This window comes from Hyperolius riggenbachi, chromosome 12 (assembly GCF_040937935.1).
Source record: "Hyperolius riggenbachi isolate aHypRig1 chromosome 12, aHypRig1.pri, whole genome shotgun sequence".
Classification (NCBI taxonomy): domain Eukaryota; kingdom Metazoa; phylum Chordata; class Amphibia; order Anura; family Hyperoliidae; genus Hyperolius; species Hyperolius riggenbachi.
In genome coordinates, this window is record NC_090657.1 from 169019493 (window position 1) to 169045821 (window position 26329).

Below are 26329 nucleotides of genomic sequence, written 5' to 3' on the forward strand. Positions count from 1 at the left end.
CAGTGACATGACTATGTATTCAGTAACGTGCTGCAGAAGATGTCAGCGCTACATAAATACATAATAATATGGTACGACATTAGACTATACCTATGATAGGATTAGATTGTGAGCTCCTCTGAGGACAGTCAGTGACATGACTATGTATTCAGTAAAGTGCTGCAGAAGATGTCAGCGCTATATAAATACATAATAAAAATGCTTAATAAGCCCTTATGGTGGAATATGCAATAGAAGATTGCATTCTTAGAGTGGAGGTAGGGAGCACTGCAGATTATGATGGAGCTACCAGAATCTCTCTGCATAAAGCTGAATTATGTAGGGCAATTGCTGCTGTCAGAGTGCAGTGCTGCACTGCCACTGCATGTTGTGACACAGGCTTCCGTCATCAGAAGACAGATCAGGCACAGAGCTCACTAGTTACTTCATTTAGTTTACGGATTTCCCCCAGAAAGCACAACTGTGGACTGTTATCTTTAAGATAAGGCTGAAAGTTTTTCAGCCCCCATGCAGAGACTTTCAGTAGCTTTAGGCCCCGTTCACATCTGAAATCGCAAAACGCTAGTGCTTTTGATTTTACCATGATTAGCGCGGTAAAAAACACTGGACACTTCTGCGATTCAGCGCTTTACTAAGCACTGTACCGCGGTTGCTCCAGAATCACGACAAAAATGATGCAGATAACGAGTTTTGTGATTAGTGCTAATCGCAAAACGCCCGCGATCGGCACCAATCGTGGCAGTGAGAACACTGCCATAGGTTAGAATAGCAATAGTGCTCTGGGAGAAGGAAGGAAAGAGAGACAGTCAGAGCTCCCAGCTGCACAGCTCCACAGCAACATAGTTAGGACCAGGCAGCATGTGGTGGAAGTGAGTAAAACATCTTCTGTGTGTTCTGCACATGTCTTCTCCCCACCCCCCTTACATGTCTCCTCCACCACTTCGCTACCTGTCACGCTGTCCTCCTGGCTGAAATCTCTCTGCTCAGCCTCAATGTGAGACTGAAGAGGAGAGGCGCTCTGCTCTGTACCATGCATGCTGGAGGAGAGACTGGAGAAAGACAGCACAGCCACAGACAGCTGATCACCGGACAACAGCTGATCTGTGGCTAATGTGCGACACCCACCCCAGCTCTCCTGCTGCTCTCCAGGTGGCCTGTGCAGAAATCTGGTCATGATTTGTGCACTGTGTCAGGCGTGGAGGCGGGGCCCATCGGGGAATATACTAGTACCCCGGTGGCCCAGTATGACCCTGGACACAAATTTTTGGTGAGGGGTTACCCTAACCATTGTCTTTTCTACAGTGAACCAAGCCCCCATGATATAAAATGAGGTAGCAGCACAGTGGCGTAGTGGTTAGCGCTCTCGCCATGCAGCACTGGGTCCTCAGTATATTTTTACACAGGAGTGGGAGGTATGTACACCCATTACACAGCATTGTGAGAGAAAAGGGGTAGAAAGTCCTGGCCAAAAGGCCCCACAGTCTAAAGCAGGGGTCTCAAACTCGTGGCCCGCGGGCCATTTGCGGCCCTCGATACAATATTTTGTGGCCCTCGCCGGCAAAAGCTTCCTTATAGTTCGCTTCAGTGCTCCCAAGTAATCTGCCGCATCCCTGCCGCTAAACGAGGGCTGCAGAGCCCCCAAATCGCCCGGGGGGCAATCCGCCGGCGTTTCCTGGAAGGGGCAGAGCTTTCAGCTTCAGCTCTGCCCCTCCTGACGTCAATCGCCGCCTCTCCCCTCCCCTCTCTGTGAAGGAAGAGTGAGAGGGGCGGGCAGAGGTGGCGATGCACCGCGATTGTGAAATTCCTTATGTGGCCCAGCCTCATCCTGACTTTGCCTCCTGCGGCCCCCAGGTAAATTGAGTTTGAGACCCCTGGTCTAAAGGTTTAAGGGATAGGACAGTAGGGAAGCTGTGTTTGGAGTGGTAGAAATGGCGCTATATAAATTCTTAAATAAAAGATTTGAGAAGAGACGCAGAGGGCGAACCAAGGATGTAAACAAAAGAATTCCGTTCAGTACTACGTATAATGTGTTATCAGGTAAGATTGGTAAGATTATTAATAGACACTGGGAATTGTTGGAAGAGGGATTACCTATAATGGCAGAATTCCACAATAGGTCCTCGTGTCTCTCAGGAGAGCTCCCTCTCTGAGAGACAGATTAGTTCATAATGATATTGGTTCTGCCTGTGATTTGTCCTCTGCTTTAAAAAAATATAACTTATCCCTGTTTAAATTGTCATCTTTGCAGTAATATTATTAAGGGTGATACTACTGTACACACTAGTAGAGGTACTAAGTTCACCATCGGAGTAGATATAACGGTGAATCATGGTATGTAGTTTACCTCATTAAATGTCTGTGTGGTATAGGTTATGTAGGAGAGACTACCCGGAGCCTCAGGGATAGAATGGCATCACATAAATCCAGTATTGGAAAGAATAATAGTGATCTAGCAGTGTCAGTACAATTTTTGTAAGATGAGACATCAAGTGTCTCAATGAAGATTGCAGGTAATCGAAGGAATTCCTATTCCAAGGAATGGGCAGTGACAGTGACTTGTATGCATGCATGTGTATGTAACACGTTTTATTGTTAACTGGAGGGGCATCACAGATTAGAACCTTTATGTCCCTCTTTTACTTTTTTAAGATTAATTTTTACCCACTAGATGGTGTTACTATACAACAAGCAGCAGGCTTCAGGATTCATTTTCATTTAGATGCCGAATTAATTTTTTGTCCACTAGATGGCGTAGATAATCGCCCAGTTCATAGGCGGACGTTGTCGGGGCTCTGCTGATTGGTCTACCAGCCCTGTGATGTCACAGCCTCAATAGTCTACATGCGGACGTGGTCGGCGCTTTGCTGAGTGGCCGCTTTATTCTGCAGGCTTTGGGCGGACGTAAGCGGCAGCTGTTGGATTGGCTAATGAGTCAGTCCAGAGGCGGACGCTGTCGGCGCTTTTTTGATTGGCTCCCTATGAACAGCGGCTCGCATTGCATTAGAATAGCAGTCTTGGTGCGGACGCTGTCGGCGCTTTTTTGATTGGCTCCCTATGAACAGCGGCTGGCATTGCATTTGAATAGCAGTCTTGGTGCGGACGCTGTCGGCGCTTTTTCGATTGGCTCCCTATGAACAGCGGCTGGCATAGCAATAGAATAGCAGCAGTCTATGTGCGGACGCTGTCGCGCTTTTGCGACTGATGAGAGTGCCATAGTCATATGACTATATTTACACATATGGATATGGCAGGGATTATATTATGGGCCCCTCTGTGGGACAAGACAAGCTGAAGATTTCAGTACCATATAAATAAAAATAAGAAGGTAGGAAATTACACTGCGACTATGGTAGGTTATGAGCTCCCCTGAGGACAGTGACATGACTATATACTCTATATAGCACTGACATCTTCTGCAGCATTTTACAGAGTACATAGTCATGTCACTGACTGTCCTCAGAGGAGCTCACAATCTAATAGTACCATAAGTCATAGTCTAATGTCCTACCATATTATTATTAATTTATATAGCACTGACATCTTCTGCAGCACTTTACAAATACAAAATATGGTAGGACATTAGACTATGGCTATGGTAGTATTAGACTGATCTCCTCTGAGGACAGTCAGTGACATGACTATGTACTCTATACAGTGCTGCAGAAGATGTCAGCGCTATATAAATACATATTAATAATAGAAGCATTAACACATAAATCCCAGGTTCTCTTCGCCCAAGAAACTCATTTTGCTGAGGGTAAAGCCCCCGATGTACTTATCCTAAGTTCCCCCATGTTTACTTTGCCAACTCCAAAAAAAAAAAAAGAAATGCAGAGTTCTTATTGCCCGTCATTCCTCCCTAACAGTCAATATTCTACAATATATTCGGGATCCCATGGGTACATTTTTAATTCTAATTTGCACACTAAATGACGAGTTCAATCCTTAGTTAATATTTACATCCCCAATAATGGTCAGTGAAGCTTTCTGAAATCAATCCTATCCAAGATTCACAACGTAAAGAAAGGCTCCTTAATTATTGGCGGCGACTTCAATGCTACTGTCAACCCTGTTTGCTGCACGCGGAAGAAAATGGACTATACGTTCTTTTCCCATGTCCACAAAACCTTCTCCCGCATAGATTTATTCCTTACAGATAGAATAACTCTGCAAAAAATAACAGAAGCCTCCATTAACTTAATAACTTCACCCAGATCATTGCTGCGGATTGGTCTACTAGCCCTGTGATGTCACATCCTCTATAGTCTACATGCGGACGTGGTCGGCGCTTTGCCGATTGGCCACTTTGTTCTGCAGGCTTGGGGCAGATGTGAGCGGCAGCTATTGGATTGGCTAAAAGGTCAGTCCAGGTGCGGACGGCGGACACTGTCAGCGCTTTTCTGATTGGCTCCCTATGAAAAGTGGCTGGTATTGGATTAAAATAGCAGTCAAGGTGCGAACGCTGTCGGCACTTTTGTGACTGATGGAGAGTGCCATAGTCATATGACTATTTTCCATAGCTCCCAACTGTCCCTCTTTTGGAGGGACAGTCCCTCTGTCCCTCTTTCCTCCTCATTTGTCCCTCTTTCAGGACTTTGTCCCTCTTTCTATGTAAATATATATATTTCTCTACTAAAAAAAAAATGTGTTTGATTGACTCTAAACATTATTCCCATCCTTTAAATTGATATATTACTAATTGTAGAATGTTAATATAAATGAAAATGAACCAGGAAAGAAAGGACCAGTGTGGTTTGAATTATATAACAACATATTTTAATTATGAAATCTTTATGGTATGCATGACAAGGGGCGTGATGGGGGCGTGATCAGGGGTGTGGCAGGGCGTGGCTTAAGTGTCCCTCTTTCTAATCTCAAAATGTTGGGGAGGTATGCATTTACACATGTGGCTACCTTCTTGCAACTCTGACACTGTGGTTATCCCCGGCAGGTTTTGGTGCGCCATATCAATTGTTATGTACAGAGTGCTTGGGGGGCCCCATGAAAAACTTGCACCGGGCCCACAGCTCCTTAGCTACCCCCCCCCCCTCCCCCACTGACTGTAGCAGGGATTATATTATGAGCCCCTCTGTGGGACAGTTAAGGAACAAGACAATGTACTCTGTACAGCGCTGCAGAAGATGTCAGTGCTATATCAATAAAATAATAAGGTAGGACATTACCATACTTACCAACTTTTTCAGATGAGAAAGAGGGACACTTTAGCCACGCCCCTGCCACACCCCTGATCACACCCCATCACACACTCCAGTCACGCATAACAATGATTTCATAAGAAAAATATGTTTTATAATTCAAACCACACTGGTCCTTTCTATCCTAGTTCATTTTCCTTCATATTATTATTTTTTTAATTAGTAATATATCAATTTAACGGATTATTATTATTATTTATTTATAAAGCGCCAACATATTCCATGGCGCTGTACAATGTAAGAAAACAAACAAAGGATACATAACGATACAGACAATGATATACATCAAATATGAACACTGATACAAAATACAGCACTGCTGATTACAATTTGATTTAACATGATGACTAAAATGTTTAAATGTCTAACAGTGTGCAAGCAATTAAATTAATAACAGTCCATGACACAAAAGGATGAGAGCCCTGCCCTTGCGAGCTTACAATCTAAAGGAATGGGGTGGAAACAAGAGGTGGGGATGTATACAGTATATGTACAGGCAGTGCGCAATTAGGTTATTTAGTGGGTGCATGGCCTAAGCTAGAGAATATGCTTGTCGGAAAAGGTGGGTTTTGAGGGAGCGTTTAAAAATTTCAAAGGTGGGAGAGTGGCGAATGTGTTGTGGAAGGGCATTCCAGAGGAGGGGTGAGGCACGTGAGAAGTCTTGTACACGTGAATGTGAGGAGGTAATTGTAGAAGAGGATAGAAGAAGCTCGTGTGCAGATCTAAGATTGCAGTTGGGTTGGTATCTGGAGACTAGTGAGGAGATGTACAGGGGAGAGAGATTGTGGAGAGCTTTGTAGGTTAGGGTTAAGAGTTTGAACTGAATCCTCTCAATTGGTAGCCAGTGAAGAGCTTGACAGAGAGGGTCAGCAGAGGAAGAGCGAGAGGAGAGATGAATGAGTCGAGCAGCAGAGTTCAGTACAGAATTGAGCGGTGTTAGTCGGTTAGTTGGAAGTCCACCCAGCAATATATTGCAATAGTCCAATCGAGATATAATAAGAGCATGTACTAACATTTTGGTTGTGTCATGGGAGAGAAAAGGTCGGATACGTGCTATGTTTTTCAGTTGGAAATGGCAGGAGCTGGTTAGGGAGTTAATGTGAGGAGTAAATGAGAGAGAAGAATCAAAAGGATGGGAATAAAGTTTACAGTCAAACACATTTTTCAGTAAAGAAATATATATATTTACATAGAAAGAGGGACAAAGTCCTGAAAGAGGGACAAATGAAGAAGAAAGAGGGGCAGGGCTCCCAAAGAGGAACTGTCCCTCCAAAAGAGGGACAGTTTGTAGCCATGCATTACACTGTGACTATAGTAGGTTGTGAGCTCCTCTGAGGACAGCGACATGACTATATACTCTGTAATATGCTGCAGAAGATGTCCGTGCTATATAGAGTACTTAGTCATGTCACTGACTGTCCTCAGAGGAGCTCACAATCTAAAACCTACCAAAGTCATAGTAAAATATTCTAGAATAATAATAATAGCTAACATCTTCCGCAGCACTATACAAAAGTACATAGTCTTGTCACTGACTGTCCTCAGAGGAGCTCACAATCTATTCTTACTATAGTCATAGTCTAATGTCCTACCATATTATTATTATGTATTTATATAGCACTGACATCTTCTGCAGCACTTTACAAATACATAATAATATGGTAGGACATTAGACTATGGCTATGGTAGGATTAGATTGTGAGCCCCTCTGAGGGGCTGGCTGGTGGGGCCCATTTCGGAGATCAAAATCGATGTTTGTATTGCAAACTTCAGATTTTTGGCCAACTCAGGTGATACAATTAAGGCAAGCTATTGCAGTTCAGCAATGATCGGTACATAAAAATTTGAAATTACGCATCATAATCATAATGCAAAATTTCAGGGAAAATCATAATTAATTTCAGATGTAACAATAGTATTTCATAATTTTGCGTAATTTTGTGCCAACTTTAGCAGGTAACAGCAAAGCCCCCATACATGCTATAAGAAAATCGATTTAAAAATGCTAAGAAACATTTTTCAGAGTTTTCAAAACAATGTTTCATTGCATTTTTAAAATAGATTTTTTAAAAACTACAAAGTCTTTTTGGAAAATTATTTTTTTCACTTGTGCCCACTGCTCTCTAACATATGTAGCAATTTTGATAGCAATAGCATTAATTTTTATGCAAAATTACGAATGACTATGCAAAATCAATTGAATTTACAAATCATAATTGCGTATAGGCGTAATTGGGAAAATGTATGCAAAATTTGGCGCTAGTCTACTTTAGGGGACCCACCGCAAATCCCTATAGACAATATGAGCTGTACTGAAAACGGAATGAATTTCGCTTTCAGCTTGTTTAACCCCCACAAGTCATATATGTGTGGATAGCTAAGAATCTGCTCTAACGAATTACGCCACTGCGGTGAGAAAAAGCTGAAACCCACCGTGTAGGAAGTACCGAAAGTCCGCAATCGCAGCTCCGTCAGCCATCTTAGTTCTGTGCTGCTCATATTTTTCTCCCTCCTCATTGGAGGAATTGTTAGCGGAGGGCGTTCCAGGAAAAAAAAAGAAAACGTGTACTCCACACGCCACCTAGTGGCTGAGGAATAAAAGTAATTCCCACCAAACTACTGAATCAGAATCAGAAGAATCAGAAAAAGAATCAGAATCTTTATTTTTTCGCCAAGCACAACTGGGTCGTGCCCGGAATTAGTCTTGGCACGTACAGGATACAGGTAGGATAGAGGACACAGAAAACATCAGAAAGGGTCAACACTTATCATACATTTCATACAGAGAAAACACACAAGCAAAAACCAATACTCAATTTTGTATAGTTACACAACCATCAAGTTATTCACTGGGCTTGGCACTGCTATGGATATGTGTGATGGCAAAACCATGATCACGCTGTGGTGGGGAGCGCGTGGAGGGAGTTTAGTGAGTTTACAGCTGAGGGGAAGAAGCTGTTTCTGTGTCTAGTGGTCCTGGTGTAGATGGACCGATACCTTCGGCCCAAAGGGAGCTGGCTGAAAAAACGGTTGCCTGGGTGTGAGGGGTCATTTGCAATCCTCAAAGCTCTGGAGCTCAGCCTTGAGTGGTAGAGGAGGTCCAGAGCAGGTAGCGGTTTTCCTATAATTCTCTCCGCTGATCTGATGACTCTCTGTAATTTGTGTCTGTCGCTGGCGGAGGAGCTGGCGTACCAGACTAGGATGGAAGAGCAGAGGACAGATGCAATTGTAGCAGAGAGAAGCTGGTCAGAAGTTTCGGGGACATGCCGAACTTCTTCAGTTGGCGGAGAAAGAATAACCTCTGCTGGGCTTTCCTCTGGATATAGGAGGTGTTTTCCTTCCACTTCAGGTCGTTGGAGATGGTTGTGCCCAGAAGTCGGACACAGGGAACTACTTCAATCCGTATTGAGGACAAAGAAGTTGGAGGGGGGGCGTTTGCATGCTTCCTGAAGTCAACAATCATCTCCACAGTTTTTGCCGTGTTTAGGACCAGCCCGTTCTCCCTGCACCAGTGGCAGATGCTCTCAACCTGGTGGCGGTACGCTTCCTCATCATTTTTAGTGATGAGGCCGACAATGGTGGTGTCGTCAGTGAATTTGATCACTTTGACGGAGTCCGCTGTGGATCTGCAAGCATTCGTGTACAGGGAGAACAAGAACGGCGACAGGACGCACCCTTGTGGTGCTCCTGTATTTGTAATCCGAGGTTGAGAGGAGATGGCGCCTAGCTTTACGACCTGGGATCTGTTTGTGAGGAAGTCTGTGATCCACAGGCGTAGAGTGGGGTGGACCCCGAGTGCGGCAAGGTTCACCTGGAGTATTTTGGGGCTGATGGTATTGAACGCTGAGCTGAAGTCAAGAAGGAGGATCCTGGCATACGTGCCGGGTTTGTCCAGATGATCATGGACGAGCTCCAGGCAGATATTGATGGCGTCGTCAGTGGACCTGTTTGCTCTGTATGCAAACTGGTGCTGATCCAGCAGGGCCTCAGTGGTGAGCTTGAGGAGGGGGAGCACCATACTCTCAAGAACCTTCATAAAGACTGATGTAAGTGCCATGGGCCTGAAGTTGTTGAGGTCTGTGACGCCTTGCTTTTTGGGGACAGGGATGATGGTGGACCTCTTGAAGCAAGCGGGGACTTTACCGCTCTGAAGGGACTTGTTGAAGATGGAGGAAAGAATAGGGGCGAGCTGTCGAGCGCCGGTTTTCAGGCAGGCTGGTGACACTCCGTCCGGGCCAGAGTCTTTCCTGACATTTATCCTTAACAAGTGTCTGAACAGTTACAGGCAATAATACATGAAATAATACAATAAATTGATTTCATGAATGAATAAAAAAACTAAAATTATTAATGGATAATAATGGAAATATTGTTGAGTAAAAAACAAAACAAAAAAACACTGCTTTACTGGAGTCACTGTCCCCTTGCTTGCGGAGTTTGCACACAAATTTGACAGAAAAAAAATTAAATTAATACATTAATATACATACACACACCTGCTTTAGTGGAGTCACTGTCCCCTTGCCCGCTCGCTTTGCTCGCTGGGCTGGGGGCTCGGTCCTCGCCCAGACAACTTTTTATTCTACCTCTATGTCCACATGGATAGTGGAGATTGCACGCCACCACTAATTTGGCAAGCCAAAATTTCAGCACAAAGGCCAGTGATGAAGTGAGGGTCCTGGCGTGCAAACTCCACTATTCAAGTGGACATAGAGTTAGAAAAAAAAGTTGTCCAAGCGAAGGGCAAGGGGACAGTGACTCCACTAAAGCAGGTGTGTGTGTGTGTGTGTGTGTGTGTGTGTGCGTGCGTGCGTGCGTGCGTGCGTGTGTATATTCATGTATTAATTTCATTTTTTCTATCAAATTTGTGTGCAAACTCTGCAAGCAAGGGGACAGTGACTCCACTAAAGCAGGTGTGTATATATAACATTATTTTAATAATATTATATTATTATACATTATTATTGCCTTGCCCAAGTTCAGAGGAAGTTATGTTTTATTCCTCAGCCACTAGGTGGCGTGTGGAGTAAACTTTTTTTTTTTCTGGCACGCCCTCAGCTAACAATCCCTCCAATAAGGAGGGAGAAAAATATGAGCAGCACAGAACTAAGATGGCCGACGGAGCAGCGATTGCGGACTTTCTGCACTTCCTACACGGTAGATTTCAGCTTTTTCTCACCGAAAGTGGCATAATTCGTTAGAGCAGACTCTTAGCTATCCATACATATATGACTTGTGGGGGTTTAAACAAGCTGAAAGCGAAATTCGTTCAGTTTTCAGTACAGCTCAAATTGTTTATGGGGATTTGCGGTGTGTCCCCTAAAGTAAACTAGTGCCCAAAATTTTGTGTAATCTTAACCACTTTGTCCTCCTTGACGTAGTTCTACGTCAAGGAGGACATGTGCGCTCCCGCGGCCGATCGCGCCTGTCGCACTATTGTTAGCCCAGGAATCAATGAATCGGGCCATGGTGCCCGGTCACTGATTCCTCTCCCCCGCAGAAAAAGCAACAGCTTCTCTCGGAAGCTTCACTTTTTCTATGTTCCTCTAAACGTACATTGTACGCTTAGAGTGACGCCGTGTAAACAAACTCAAGGTTGCCATCTTGTGGCCAAAAAGTAAAACTACATCTAAAAGTGAAAACAAAAATTAAAAAATACACATATTTACCCAAATCAAATACTATTTACATCCCACCCTCCCAAAAATACCTACATAAAATGTTTAATAAAAAACAAAACATTACAATAAAAAAAAACCCACAAATATTTACTTAAGGGTCTAAACTTTTTAAATATCTATGTAAAGATGAAATATTTATATATTCATTTATTTATTTATTTTTTATAAGCCTGCAAATAGTGATGGATGCAAAACAGAAAAAATGCTCTTTTATTTCCAAATAAAATATTGTTGCCATACATTGCGATAGGGACATCATTTAAACGGTGAAATAACCGAGACAAATGGGCAAATACAATATGTGGGTTTTTATTATGGAGGCATGTATTATTTTAAAACTATAATGGCAGAAAACGGAGAAATAATGAATTTTTTATGTTTTTTTCTTATTCTTACTGTTAAAATGCATTTACAGTAAGGTAGCTCTTAGCAAAATGTATCACCCAAAGAAAGCCTAATTGGTGGCGGGATATAGATCAGTTCATTGTGATAAGTAGTGATAAAGTTATAGGCTAATGAATGGGAGGTGAACATTGCTCGGATGCATAAAGTGAAAACGACCAAGGGCTTAAGTGGTTAATTAGCTCATTATAATCATCATCACTACTCAGAGGCTTTTGACCAGAGCAGATTGTCCAAATGATGATTCTATTATTGAAGAAAAGGTACCTACAGGTGTACTTGGCTAGTTTGCAGGCATGCTTTAGTCCTCACTTGCTAGCAAGCTGCTCCTGTGTGGACAGATCACAAACAAATCATTTCAGTCCCCAGCCTGTGTCTGACATCTCTACAAGCAAGGGGAGGAGGAGTCTGGAGGTTTTGTTTTACAGACAGGAAGTTTTGGATCAGGATTATTATCCTGATTCAAAATATCCTGGTCTAAATTCTGGTGGCTATGTGCGGTAAACATTTTTTGTTGATCAAAGACCTCGTGGTATTTTCCTCTTTCCGCAAATGAGGTAAAAAGTGTGGTATTTCAGCAGTAATAGCGATTTTTGGTAAAATTAATGAAAAGGACTGCACAAATTACCACATAATTTATCACATGCGGTAAAACATAACTAACATCTACCAGAATTGCTGAATGTCATTACCGCATGCGGTATATTACCGTACATGTGGTAATTTGCTCAAAAACACTACCACAATGGAGGCCCCGTCTGTAAAATCCTCCTTTCCATAAAAAAATACAAGCTCTAATTTACTGGATAATTTCGAAGTAAAACAGTAATCTTTCAGCTTGTAAACCTTCTTCAGACTCTATTCCTGTTGACTGGCAATGTTAGAACATACAATCAGAAGGAGGTAGATATTTTTGCAAATACAAGTGTCATCTAGCTATGTTAATTACAAGGGATCTTGCAAGGATTGTGAGGTATTTATGGCAAATAGATAAGACCCTTGGTTTACTTAATGCCTATGTAGACTCAGGCTGACATGGAGAGTTTTTTACAGACCTTATCCTGTTCACTGTATGCTGCCGGTGCCTGGAAACAGTTAACTGTATGTTGCAGGGCAGGGGGCACTCAGAGGGGCACAGTGATTCCTGGGGGGAGGGCAGTGCCCCAGCGTAGTGCCACCCATGCTGGCTGCATGCTTGTAAGACGTGTGACTGAGCTGGCTGCATGCTTGTTCCAAGGTGTGAATCTGCTGGTTGCATGTTTATTGCAGGTGTGTCTCTGCTGGCTGCTTGCTTGTTCCAGGGTGTAAATTGCTGGAATTAAGATGGCAGCCTCTGTATTCCTTTCACTTTAGGTTCCATTTTAAGCAAGACTGATCCCTGGAAGTCAGTAATCTGATGAAAGGAATCATTTGAGCTGTGGGATTTATTGAAGTCCTATAGTCAGCACTCATTCGTTTAGAGCAAGACGCAATGTGCACAGAACGGGACACAGTTTGAAGGGGCGTTTTTAGGCACAGGCATTACAGGCCACTGCCTGGAGTGTCAATGGTCCTGGGGGGGCGCCATGCCCCTAATTAAGCCCCGCCCCTTAACTTAGCCCCGCCCTGAACTAAGACATCACCGGAATGAAGCCCCGTCCACACAGGTGTTTGTACCTCCTTCTGTCCCCTTGTGCCTCCTGTCTCCTTGCGCCACCTTCAGTCCCCCTGTGCATCCAGAGATGGATTCAAGTTAAATGGTGCCCCAGGCAAGCAGCAACATTTTTTGGCAAGATTTGTTGGGTTTTAGCATAAACCGGGCCCCTGGACTCTCTTCAGGCCCTAGGCACCTGTCAAAGTTGCCTTGTGAATAATCTGCCTCTGTGTGCGTCCCTCTGTTCCTCCTTCTGTCCCCCTTTGTGCCTCCCTCTGTCCCCTTGTCCCACTGTCTGTTCCCATCCCCCTCCTGTGTGTCCCTTAACCAGTGTGTAAAGGCAGAGGATAGTGCAGCAGAAGCTGTGCTCTAACCTCTGGAGTCCAGCGCTGTGCCTGTGCGACCATCCTGTCTGTCTCCGGATTCCTCTAGTGCTGGCTCTCCTCATGTAGGGTGTAATCACGCTACTCAGGGGTCTCAAACTCGCGGCCCGCGGGCCATTTGCGGCCCTCGATACAATATTTTGTGGCCCGCGCCGGCAAAAGCTTCCTTATAGTTCGCTTCAGTGCTCCAAAGTAATCCGCCGCATCTCCACATATACCCCCCTGGCTACCTACACTGGGCACATATACCCCCCTGGCTACCTAGACTGGGCACATGGCTACCTAGACTGGGCACATATACCCCCCTGGCTACCTAGACTGGGCACATATACCCCCCTGGCTACCTAGACTGGGCACATGGCTACCTCGACTGGGCACATATACCCCCCTGGCTACCTAGACTGGGCACATGGCTACCTAGACTGTGCACATATACCCCCCTGGCTACCTAGACTGTGCACATATACCCCCCTGGCTACCTAGACTGTGCACATATACCCCCCTGGCTACCTAGACTGGGCACATGGCTACCTAGACTGGGCACATATACCCCCCTGGCTACCTAGACTGGGCACATATACCCCCTGGCTACCTAGACTGGGCACATGGCTACCTAGACTGGGCACATATACCCCCCTGGCTACCTAGACTGGGCACATATACCCCCCTGGCTACCTAGACTGGGCACATATACCCCCTGGCTACCTAGACTGGGCACATATACCCCCTGGCTACATATGCTGGGCACATATACCCCCTGGCTACATATGCTGGGCACATATACCCCCTGGCTACATATGCTGGGCACATATACCCCCTGGCTACCTAGACTGGGCACATATACCCCCTGGCTACCTAGACGGTGCACATATACCCCCTGGCCACCTAGACTGGGCACATATACCCCCTGGCTACATATTCTGGGCACATATACCCCCTGGCTACATATGCTGGGCACATATACCCCCTGGCTACATATGCTGGGCACATATACCCCCTGGCTACATATGCTGGGCACATATACCCCCTGGCTACATATGCTTGGCACATATACCCCCTGGCTACATATGCTGGGCACATATACCCCCTGGCTACATATGCTGGGCACATATACCCCCTGGCCACATATGCTGGGCACATATACCCCCTGGCTACATATGCTGGGCACATATACCCCTGCCTTCATATGCTGGGACATATACCCCTGCCTACATATACTGGGGACATATACCCCTGCCTACATATACTGGGGACATATACCCCTGCCTACATATACCCCTGCCTACATATACTGGGGACATATACCCCTCCCTACATATACTGGGGACATATATCCCTGGCTATATATTCTGGGGACACTGGCTGTTTGTCATTATGTGCATTTGCTGGTGAAAAGCTGTCTCTTCTGTGCATTTGCTGGTGAAAAGCTGTGTCTTCTGTGCATTTGCTGGTGAAAAGCTATCTCTTCTGTGCATTTGCTGGTGAAAAGCTGTCTCTTCTGTGCATTTGCTGGTGAAAAGCTGTCTCTTCTGTGCATTTGCTGGTGAAAAGCTGTCTCTTCTGTGCATTTGCTGGTGAAAAGCCGTCTCTTCTGTGCATTTGCTGGTGAAAAGCGGTCTCTTGTTATGTGCATTTACATGGGGAAAAGCGGTCTCTTGTTATGTGCATTTACATGGGGAAAAGCGGTCTCTTGTTATGTGCATTTACATGGGGAAAAGCGGTCTCTTGTTATGTGCATTAACATGGGGAAAAGCTGTCTCTTATGTGCATTTAGTGGGGGAATTTTGTCAGTAAAAATAATCTTTTGTCAGTAAATTTTTAGGTATTTGTCAGTAAAAATAACGTGAAAGGGTGGCAAAACTGGCAGGCTGCGTGGCACAACGGGAAAGATACAGGCAGCCCACCTTGGGCTTGGCAGGGGGGAGGAGCCGACGTCAGCGAGCGAGAGTAGGGTGGCCGCAGGCAGCCATAAATACGCAGTGTGTGACTGCGTCGCACTCGCAGAGCCTCTCAGCCTCAGTCAGTCCAGAGACTAGCAGACTCGCAGGAAGCCAAAGCCAGCCAGGAGCAAGCCCATGGAAGAGGGGTAGGAATGGGGTATCACATGCATGCGTAAAGAGGTGGAAGGTGTGGGTGTGATTAGGCAGGACATGGGTGTGGTTATGTGGTTGGGCGCGGTTAATTTAACCACTCCCATAGGCGCCAGAGGAAATCTTGCACCCAGGTGCCAGGCACCCCAGGCTCACCCCTGCCAGCAGGGAGGTGAGAGCACAGCTTCTGCTGCACTATACTCAGCATTTACACACTAAGCTGGGGGAGTGCAGGATGGGGGTGTGCAATGAAATGCAACAGGAACGGCGGGTTGTTTGCATCTCATTGACTCGCTGTATTATGCATCCACCCTATATGGCACATGGTTTATATTCTCTAGTGTGTGGAGCTTTTTTTTTTCAGGGGGAGAAGTGACACAGTACTTCTACAGGGGTTGGACAAAATAATGGAAACACCTAACCTTTTGGCATCATAATCTTTGAACATGTTTTAAGCAATCAAAACTTGACATGTTAATTTTTTTTTGTTTATCATTTTTGTTATTTGATAGGTTTCATTAAACTAATTTTTTTTTTTTTATAGATATTTAAACCAAAGTTGGTTATAATTTATAAAAATGGTAGCTCTCTCAGACTTTCAAAGAGGTCAAATTGTTGGTGCTCGTATGGCAGGCGCTACTGTAACAGAAACTGCCTGAATGCTTGGCATTTCAAGAAGTACTGTCTCAAAAGTAATGACTGCCTTTGAAAGAGAAGGAAAAACATCCTCAGCAAAGCACAGTTGTGGCCGAAAGTCAAAGTTGTCAGAGAGACCGTCGGACTCTAAATCGAATTGTTAGAAAAGCTTGCAAGACCACGGCTCCTAAAATCACTGCAGAGCTGAATTAACACCTACAGAACCCATTTTCCACAAAAACTGTTAGTCGGGAGCTGCACAAATCTGGATTCCATGGAAGAACTGCAATTAGAAAACCTCTGCTCTCAAAGACAAATGTTTCAAAGCTTTTAGAGTTGTGTAGAAACCACCAGAATTGGTCCCTTGAGCAGTGGAAAAATGTGATTTTTCTCTGACGAATCATTGTTTACCTTATTTCCGACCTCCGGCCAAGTGTACGTTTGGAGACAGCCGAAAGAAGCATTTCATCCATTGTCACTGTTAACCACACTACCATTCGCCCTACCTCTCAAGCCCGCTGTCTGGGTGTCACCTTGGACTCCGCACTCTCCTTCACTTCCCACATCCAAAACCTTACAAAGTCCTGCAACTTCCACCTTCGTAACATCTGTAAGATTCGCCCTTTTCTGACCTCTGCCACCACCAAACTCCTCATCCATGCCCTCATAATTTCCCGCCTTGACTACTGCAATGCCCTGCTGTCTGGTCTCCCTATGACCCGAACAGCCCCACTGCAGTCCATCATGAATGCGGCAGCCAGAATTATCCACTGCTCCCATCGCTCCACCACGGCAGATCCCCTCCTAGAAACCCTCCACTGGCTTCCTATCCAGTCCAGAATCAGATTCAAGATACTGTGTCTGACCTACAAATCTGTCCACAAAACCTGTCCAACCTACATTTCCGATCTTACTCAGAGGTACACACCTAGCCGCTCACTCCGCTCTTCCAATGAACTTCGCCTAACTGCCCCCCGCATCACCCAGTCCCATGCACGCCTCCAGGACTTCTCAAGAGCTGCTCCAACACTATGGAACTCCCTACCTCCACCCATTAGGGCAGCCCCCTCCAACATCTTCAAAAAAGCCCTCTAAACTCACCTTTTCACTCTGGCCTACTACCCCTCACAAGTGCTCTAAACCTACAGCTGAACTCTGGTCCCCTACCATTCGTGTCCTTACCTCTCCCTCTAGATTGTAAGCCTTTGGGCAGGGTCCTCCTTTTGTGTCCTACCTGATCTTGCACCTCCATTACTGTGAACCCATGCTATGCATCTGAGTGAACCTAACTTGCCTAATCTCCATGCTGCTCCCCTCCAGTGACTGACTAAGCATTACCTGGTACTCATTCTATGGTGTGTGATCTGGTTTTCTTGTATTCCTGTATTGTCATATTGCTGTATGTCACCCCTAAATATTGTCTGTAACCTAAATTAATGTTCAGCGCTGCGTAATATGTTGGCGCTTTATAAATAAATAAATCCAGACTGCCGTCTCCCAACCGTAAAACATGGCGGGGGTTCTGTGATGATCTGGGGCAGGGCCGGGCCGAGGCATAGGCTGGAGAGGCTCCAGCCTCGGGGCGCAGTGTAGGAGGGGGCGCACAATTCATTCAGCTGTCATTCCTAATTGTGTTTGAAGCAGAAAGAAATAAGAAAAGGGGATACATGGCAGTGACTGCAAGCCAGATAACTAGATATTAAGGTGTTGGGGAAGTTGTGGGCCCTGTGGCATCTCTTAGTGTAATAGCAATCAGAGTGTGACAGCTCGTGTGGGAGGGATGGAGGGGCGCACTTTGGTGTCTCAGCCTTGGGTGCTGGAGGACCTTGTCCCAGCTCTGATCTGGGGTGCTATTTCTTGGAAATCTGCCAGGCCAATGATTTCCCTTCATGGAAGAATTAACAGCCGAGACTATTTAGAAATTTTGGGCGACCAAGTTCATCCTATGGTTCAAGAAATGTTTCTAGAGGGGAATGCCATCTTCTAAGATGATAATGCCCCAATTTATACAGCTAGAATTGTTAAAGAATGGCACGAGGAACATTCTAATGAAGTTGAGCATCTCATCTGGCCACTACAATCCCCAGACCTCAACATTATTGAGCATTTATGGTCATTGTTAGAGATTCAAGTAAGAAGTCGATTTCCGCCGCCATTGTCTCTAAAAAGAACTGGAAGGCGTTTTAACTGAAGAATGGGCTAAAATTCCTTTGGAAACTATTCACAATTTGTATGAATCAATACCTCGGAGAATTGAGGCTGTAGTTGCCGCAAAAAGTTGGACCTACACCATATTAAAATATAATTTTGTTGATTTTCAAGGTATTTCCATTATTTTGTCCAACCCCTGTAGTCTGGAGTGACAAAAAGGCTAGAAACGCCCTGACAGTTTGCACAGTACACTTGAGTGCATTGGAGGGCTCTGCCTGTATTTGGCAGATCTTGGCGGTGGTCCTGGCTGTGCTGAGGGATCTGCCTGTATTTGGGATTTGGCGGATCTTGGCGGCGGTCCTGGCTGTGCTGAGGGCTCTGCCTGTATTTGGGATTTGGCAAATCTTGGCGGTGGTCCTGGTTGTGCTGAGGGCTCTGCCTGTATTTGGCGGATCTTGGCGGTGGTCCTGGCTGTGCTGAGGGATCTGCCTGTATTTGGGATTTGGCGGAGCTTGTCGGCGGTCCTGGCTGTGCTGAGGACTCTGTATGGAGCACAATGTACTCGGCAGCTGAGAATAAAGTCTTAGGAAGGACAGAGAACTAAACATATCGCTGAGCGGCGGGTGGGCGGGAACACAAGACTGCATGTTAAATGCTCCCACGTAAACCCGAGTGATTCAGAAAGAGCAGCAGTAATAATTGTAGCGGCGTGACTGTACGGTGCAGCAAGCGGCTGGAGACTGAGGATTGCGGCTGTTGTGTTTACCGCTTACCGGGGGGAGTGCTGGCATAGCGGTAACACGCTTCTGTATAAATAACATGAAAGTCCCCGCTACTGGCGCGCGTCTATTCCCGGACCCCTGCTGAAAGCGCTCTGCGCTCTACACACATTTCCAAGAAAAGGACTGTTCCAAATGTAAATAGAACGAGAATCAGAGAACTTAAAGAGGACCTGTAGTGAAAATAATGTAATGAATAAAATTGCTGTTTTTTTTTTGTTTTGTTTATTTAAATACACAATATTAATTTATAGATTATTTAGTCAGTGTTTGCCCCTTGTAAAATCTTTCTTTTACCAAAGTTACATTCTGAAATGTATTACAGGTGGTGACATCTTTAGTCGTGTCAGATGCAGCTCTGCGGAATGTTTGGTTACTGAGTGTTCCAAAGCCAGTGAAAATAATACCCAATTTGCAAGAATGTTTTTTTTTGGGGGGGGGGGGGGGGCAGAAGCCCGCACAGCATCACTAGGAGGGCGGGGTTGCATACTAATATCCAGCAATAAATATAGTAAGAGTTTCTGATGTTGAGACCAGGCATATTACCATATGACTGAATTCTCGTATGTGTTACTACAATGCCTCTTTAATTATAAATGCTACTTAAACATCACTGTTGAAAGTGAAACCTAATATTAATTATGGGGGGAGGCTGACTGAAAGAAGCTTTTACTAGGCTCTGAATAACATTGGCAATTAAATGAAGACATCAAAAGATTATTTTTTTTCATTGCAATGGTAGATGTCCGAGATCTTCCGTGTGGGAGTGTACACCTTCTTCACTCCCGAAACATTGATCTGTTGCCTCCTGTGAGCTCACAGGACTTATCACAGGTACAGCAAGTAAGAGAAAGTCTTGTGAAAGTCGCAGTGCATCTCTCTGACTGTAACATTTCACAAGTAGGAAAGGCAGAACACGGTGGCAGGTAGGAGGACAGCACACAATATAATATTTACAGGATAACATTTTGGGGATATACTGAAAACAACGTTCAATAATAGTAATGGTAAATGTGGAAAATAATAACAGCCTTCTTCTGTCACTCGAGGTACGCAAAGGCAACAGACAGAGGGGAAACCATATTGTTGCTGCCCTCTTGCAGAGATCTGAGGTCTGCCCCCCAAACAAAATCACAGAAACAGCAAAAATCACTGGAAGCATTCAGATTCCAATGCTAATATTATAGGTGGATTTAAAGGGACCCCGAGCGCAACATAAAAATGAAATTTGGATTTACCTGGGGTTTCCTCCAGCCCCCCGTAGCCTGCGAGGTCACCTCAGTCTCCTCCTGATCCAGGCTCTGGTGCGCGCATGCTGTGTGCCATCATGCCGGCCGGCGTAAGAGTCCCGTGCATGCACAGTTCTCTAAGACTGAAGCCGAGACCAGAACCATGGAAGGGACCAGGAAGATGCCGGGCAACCTTGCAGGCTACGGAGGGCTGGAGGAGGCCCCAGGTAAGTCCAGATTTCATTTTTATGTTGTTCTCAGGGTCCCTTTAAGTCATTCCAGTGATGGACTCCATGGTGTAATTTGCTACAAATTATCCTTTAAAGTCATTGGTAATCAATTATAATAAAAAAGGCAGACACTTGCCTAAGGAGAGGGGAGGCTCTGGGTCCTATAGAGCTCCTTTCACAGTCCCCGTGTTCCAGCACGGGCTCCCTGTAGCAGTATTTAGACCAAAATGGTCAAATACTGATCTCTCTACCGTTGAAGGAGGCTTCGGCCAGTCTTTGGGCACCCGAGTGCCACGCCATACTGCCCACACACGAACGTCCTCTCTCTTGGGCACTCATGCATGCGCAGTATGGAGCCGCCTGTCTTCGGTAGGGCTCAGCTCCTGAAGCCTTCTGAAGCCTCCCGCAGCGGGGGATTCAAGCGGGGGAACCTAGCGCTGCACAGAGAGCACTGGGAGAGGAGGAGCGGGAAGACGCTATAGGACCCAGAGCCTTCCCTCTCCTAGGTAGGCATCTGGCTTTGACAAAATATACTAACATCTCTTTATCCTTACCTTTATCAATGATCTCTATTAGTCCCTTCCTGATGATCTCCTCACGGCTCTGTTTGGCGTTCCCTTTCTTTTCCATTCCTGTGTAGAGAAAGCATTGCAGAGCTGTCAGCATCTACCCTGCACTATGCACCATATTCAATTCACCTTTTCTCCTCGGTTATCCCCAGGCGATCATTTTTATATTCTCGTTATAATAACTTTTAAGCATTTTACAATTGAAAAAAGTACCTACAAGTAGGCGAAAAAGTACTATCAAAATTAATGTGAGTATTTTCTTGCTTGCTGGTGGTTTAAAGGGCCTTTTATGATAATTGGGCTCTATTCACAAAAACTTCTCATAAATGACTTATCACCTAATTGATACAAATAACCTTTCAGCACATTTCTAAGCAAAATAATCAGAGGCTGCATCTACAGTGGGATGTTGCGTTGTGATGTGAAGTTAAATGCTTTCCTGTTCCTGGTAACGTGTGCGTTTATAGGTAATGCACTGCAAGCAGTGCGTTACTATAACGCTGAATGTTACAATGCGACGCTCACGCTGCACTGTGAACATCCCGTAGGATTAGCATTGCAGTGCGGTAACCTGCGTCCCAATATAAATACATTCCTCAAAGTAAGCTGTCCCTGATAACCTTTCAAATTTCCCTTTTAAATTTCAATATTTATTGTATTTATAAAGTGCCAACATATTACGCAGCGCTGGACATTAGTTTAGGTCGCAGACAATATTTAGGGGCGACATACAGCAATATGACAATACAGGAATACAGTAATGGAGGTGCATGATCAGGTAGGACACAAAAGGAGCAGGATATTACTTTTTACATTTCTTACCTTAATCATTTTATATTTTTGCTATTTGGGAACTTAAAGTAGTAACAGATAAGGTGAAAAAAGGTAAAAAAGCTTTGTGAATCATGCCCAATGTGTGAAACTATCACTTAAGAGAAAACGCAGAAGAAAAAGTGAACTGCATATGGGCCCAAGTTTTAGATCAGCAGTACTCAGAGCTGCCCAATGAGGTGTCGATAATGCTAGCTTGTATGCAAACTTAGTGCAAATTCTATGCAACTTGGAAGCAAGGTGACCACACACGCACATGCATGTACACAAACACACGCACACCAGAAAAAGATCTGATTTTACGGCAATCCGATAAAAAAGATCAGTGTAACAGAAAACGTTAAAGTTTCTTTTTCATTCAAGTGAGAAATCTGAATATCTTTTTTGTTTTGTTTTGTTTGTTTGTTTGTAAGGTGGTATGAAACTCAACATTTCCTCCTTGCCTTGCTCTAAAAGATAAAATTTACAGCATAAAATCTACCAAAACAACAAAAAATTTTTTTTTGAAGCAGAACTGTTAAAAACAGCACTTTGTTCATCAGTGGAATGCTCCTTGCACAGTGGACAGCTTCTGGCTGCATCCCAAGAGGTGATCACATTATCTTTTGTTTACATTCCTTTGTCAGATACATTTATAGTAAACATTAGCAAACTACCTAAACTGAACTCTCGCTACTTCTAGTATGTGCGCAGCTGAGAAGTGATCACTAGATAGATTTTAATGTATAAATACTGCAGCTATTCAATAAAATTGTTATTTTATGTTAAAGTGGTAATAAAAAGTAGAAAAACACATTTTTATTGAAGGTTATGTCAGTTTTATCTCAAATTAACCTGTTGCTTACCGCCTCCCGCCAATTGCCGTGAACACAGCGTCTCCCGCAGGGCAGCCTAATGCCAACTGATGTCAACTACTGGGGGGGGGGGCTGAGATTGCAGGGGATCGCGCGTTGAAACGCTCCGTCATCAGTCTCCCAGCGGCTATTCACATTGTACAGCGCTGAGATCTATAGCAGCTCTGTACTGGGGACAGCCGTGATGCTTGGCTGTCCCCCTGGGAGACACCAAGAGTGATTGGCTCTTATAGGCTGATGTCTATGAGAGCCGATTATGGGGTGAAAAGATATATTAAACAATCGATATGGTATGTGGCCTCCTTTAAGGGCTCTTTCACATTAGACAACATGTGCAGGAGCAGTTTCCTGCACGTGTTGAATAAGCTGCGGCGTGTGGTCAGGAATCTGTGGTGCGACGCTGAGTAGCAGCAGTAGTAATTAATTAACCCGACGGGGAAACGCTGATTCACAACGATAAAATGCTCCCGGGTGCGTCGTACTGCAACGCATCGAAACGCAGCGTTGGGTGTGAAAGGAAAATGAAAGTCTATAGACTTTCATTTTACCTTGGTCAACGCAAAGTTTCGACTTTGCGTTGAAATGCTGAAAAAGAGCTGTAGTGTGAAAGAGCCCTTAGCCTAATCAAATACACATCCTGATGATTCAGATTTGTCCAGCTCCAAGTTACACACAATTTACATGCAATCTGAAATGGTTTGCATCTCATTAATCATGTATAGTCCGGTATCTCAGATTTTTTTATGGTTGAATATGAGACAAGATGTGGGTAGGGACGTAGCAATAGGGGATGCAGAGGTTGCGACTGCACTGGGGCCCTTGGGCCAAAGGGGCCCTTCCTCAACGGCAGTATTAGCTCTTTATTGGTCCTGTCTGTGCTGTGCTGTAATAATAATTACTACTATTCAAAGCATCTATAGAAGTTGTTAACAAGCCGTTTCCCCATCCCCTTCTTGCACCTCTGACACTGTGGTTGTCCTTGGCAGGTTTTGGTGCACCGTATCAGTTGTTACATACAGAGTGCTTAGGGGGCGCCCCATGTAAAACTTGCACCGGGGCCCATGGAACTATACCTCAAAAAAGCTGTAAGGCAGGGGGGGGGGGGGGGGGAGCGGTGGAAGTACACATGTAAAAAAGGTGCCGGGAACTGTGGGCACAGAGTGAAGCTGAAAATCTGCTCACACGTCTGGGTGGTAGAAGGAAGGACAATGACAACTTTTTAAAGGAGCACAGCTAATTAATGAGAGAGACACAGACTTATATAAGACAGACAGGTAGGGAGACAGAAAGACAGGAGACTAATAAGAGCCAAAAGACAGGAAAACAGATAGGGAGACAGACAGGCAGACAGAAAGGATACAGATAGACTGACAGACAGGAGGCTGACAGAGAGGAGACATGCAGACAGGAGGCAGGCAGAGAGATAGCCTAGGAGGGAGACAGACAGACAGATTCCCACCTGCAGGCGAATGTTTGAGTTTTTCGCTCTTCTTTTTTCTCCATTTCCACGGTTTGAAGATGCGTCCCAGCGTGGCCAGCTTACTGTTCCTCCTGGCGGGGGGAGTCCGCAGGCCGGACACTAGATATTCTGTCCGCAGGGCCGGGGACTGGGCCATTTCCTCTGTGGAAGGAGAGAGGGGGGAAGCAGTTAGCATGGTAGGCTGGTCCAGACACTCTGACAGCCTCTTTCCTTCCAGATATACTTCAGTGAAAGCTTTACATCCATACCGGGCCAAGGGGTACAACATACTGTCACGGCGAACCATGAGATGTGATCACGTACCAATTTCTGATTGCAAGTAAAAAGTGTACCTTTTTTATTTCTATGTCAGACGTTCACCAAGAGTCCCCCCAAACACATTGGCCCCCAACAAAGATCCCACCTAGCTGTGAAGGACTTCAATGGCTGCTTCCATGCTCTCTCAAACCATGAACCCAGCAGGGTACCAGGCCTAAAAGTGAGGTCCCAGCGTGGCCAGCTTACTGTTCCTCCTGGCGGGGGGAGTCCGCAGGCCGGACACTAGATATTCTGTCCGCAGGGCCGGGGACTGGGCCATTTCCTCTGTGGAAGGAGAGGGGGAGGAAGGGGGGATCACGTACCAATTTCTGATTGCAAGTAAAAAGTGTACCTTTTTTATTTCTATGTCAGACGTTCACCAAGAGTCCCCCCAAACACATTGGCCCCCCAACAAAGATCCCACCTAGCTGTGAAGAACTTCAATGGCTGCTTCCATGCTCTCTCAAACCATGAACCCAGCAGGGTACCAGGCCTAAAAGTGAGGTTCCCATAGACTTCTGGGCATGACTCATAAGTGAGGACACAGCTTTCAGAGGTGGCTGTCACCAGGGTCAGATCTCCAATCCACAACATAAAATCCAATTTATAAAGACCAGTTAAAACTGTTCCAAAGACTAGAACACACATTGAGGGTCCTTTCAAACAGGACCCTGGTGCCTAAACAAGCCTTCAACAACAGTTCACATAAAGTGCTAAGTACAAATATACAGTAAGTGGAAGTATATAATTTCCCACTCCTCCAAATCCCAACCAGGTTTCAGCCCTCCCCCTGATGACTAGGGAGGTGTGGTAATGCCTGGAGGGAGGAGTGGTGATGGGGGTGTGCCTGGAGGAGGGTGTGGTAATGGGGGCATGCCCGGAGGGAGGTGTGGTGATGGGGGCATGCCCGGAGGGAGGTGTGGTGATGGGGGCATGCCCGGAGGGAGGTGTGGTGATGGGGGCATGCCCGGAGGGAGGTGTGGTGATGGGGCATGCCCGGAGGGAGGTGTGGTGATGAGGGCATGCCCAGAGGGAGGTGTGGTGATGGGGGCATGCCCGGAGGGAGGTGTGGTGATGGGGGCATGCCCGGAGGGAGGTGTGGTGATGGGGCATGCCCGGAGGGAGGTGTGGTGATGAGGGCATGCCCAGAGGGAGGTGTGGTGATGGGGGCATGCCCGGAGTGAGGTGTGATGATGGGGGCATGCCCGGAGGGAGGTGTGATGATGGGGGCATGTCTAGAGTGAGGTGTGGTCATGCCTGGAGGGAGGTGTCTATTGCCCATATGTTCCTCTTTCTCTCATTCAGATTATGGAAGGCATTCTAGCACAGTATATGCTGTAGACATGGCAGCGGCCCACGCATGGAGAGTAGCGGGTTAACACGCGAGCCTCTACACACCTTCCAGCAGTTGTGTCAGAACTGGCCATTGATTTCCGAAAACCACAAACGCTGTTAAGAGGCCGGATTGTTTCTATTTAATAAGAGGCCCATTTGTCATAAACTGAATGTGGAAACAAAAATCAGCGGATTTTAAACAAGTTACGGTCGCGGCATTAATAATGAAACAGGCCTGAACGCAAGTAACGCGGCTATCTATTATGCATGTGGACAGCCAGTCCCCTGGGTTACGGCGTCTGCATAGTCTGTACCGCTACACTCTAACTCGCTGAAACACTCAGCTGGTCATGTGACCCACCGCCGCAGGTTTATAGATCTGAACTGGGCAACTAACTGAAAGCAGAACACAGATGCACAGCCTGGCACTGGCCAACTGCTGAAAAACTACAAATCCCAACATGCCACACACGGCCAGTGGAAATCACCCTCTAGATCTTCCGTCCATATTCCCAGCTCTTTAGTCTATGGGA

The 26329-nt window shown here is 45.5% G+C and overlaps 1 protein-coding gene across 2 annotated transcripts in view; it reads right to left on the minus strand.

The window, feature by feature from the left end:
- Nucleotides 1-24309, minus strand: part of PHACTR3 (phosphatase and actin regulator 3) — a 199290-nt gene extending 174981 nt beyond the window's left edge. The window contains exons 1-2 of one of the 2 annotated variants that reach the window (XM_068264249.1): nucleotides 24144-24309; nucleotides 20985-21062 (exon numbers count right to left, since the gene is read on the minus strand). In XM_068264249.1, coding sequence (XP_068120350.1) covers nucleotides 20985-21062; nucleotides 24144-24300 — 235 coding nt within the window. In that variant the 5' untranslated portion in view covers nucleotides 24301-24309. The remainder of the gene's footprint in view (nucleotides 1-20984; nucleotides 21063-24143) is intronic. The other variant, XM_068264248.1, reaches the window with a different exon arrangement.
- Nucleotides 24310-26329: the final 2020 nt, after the last annotated feature.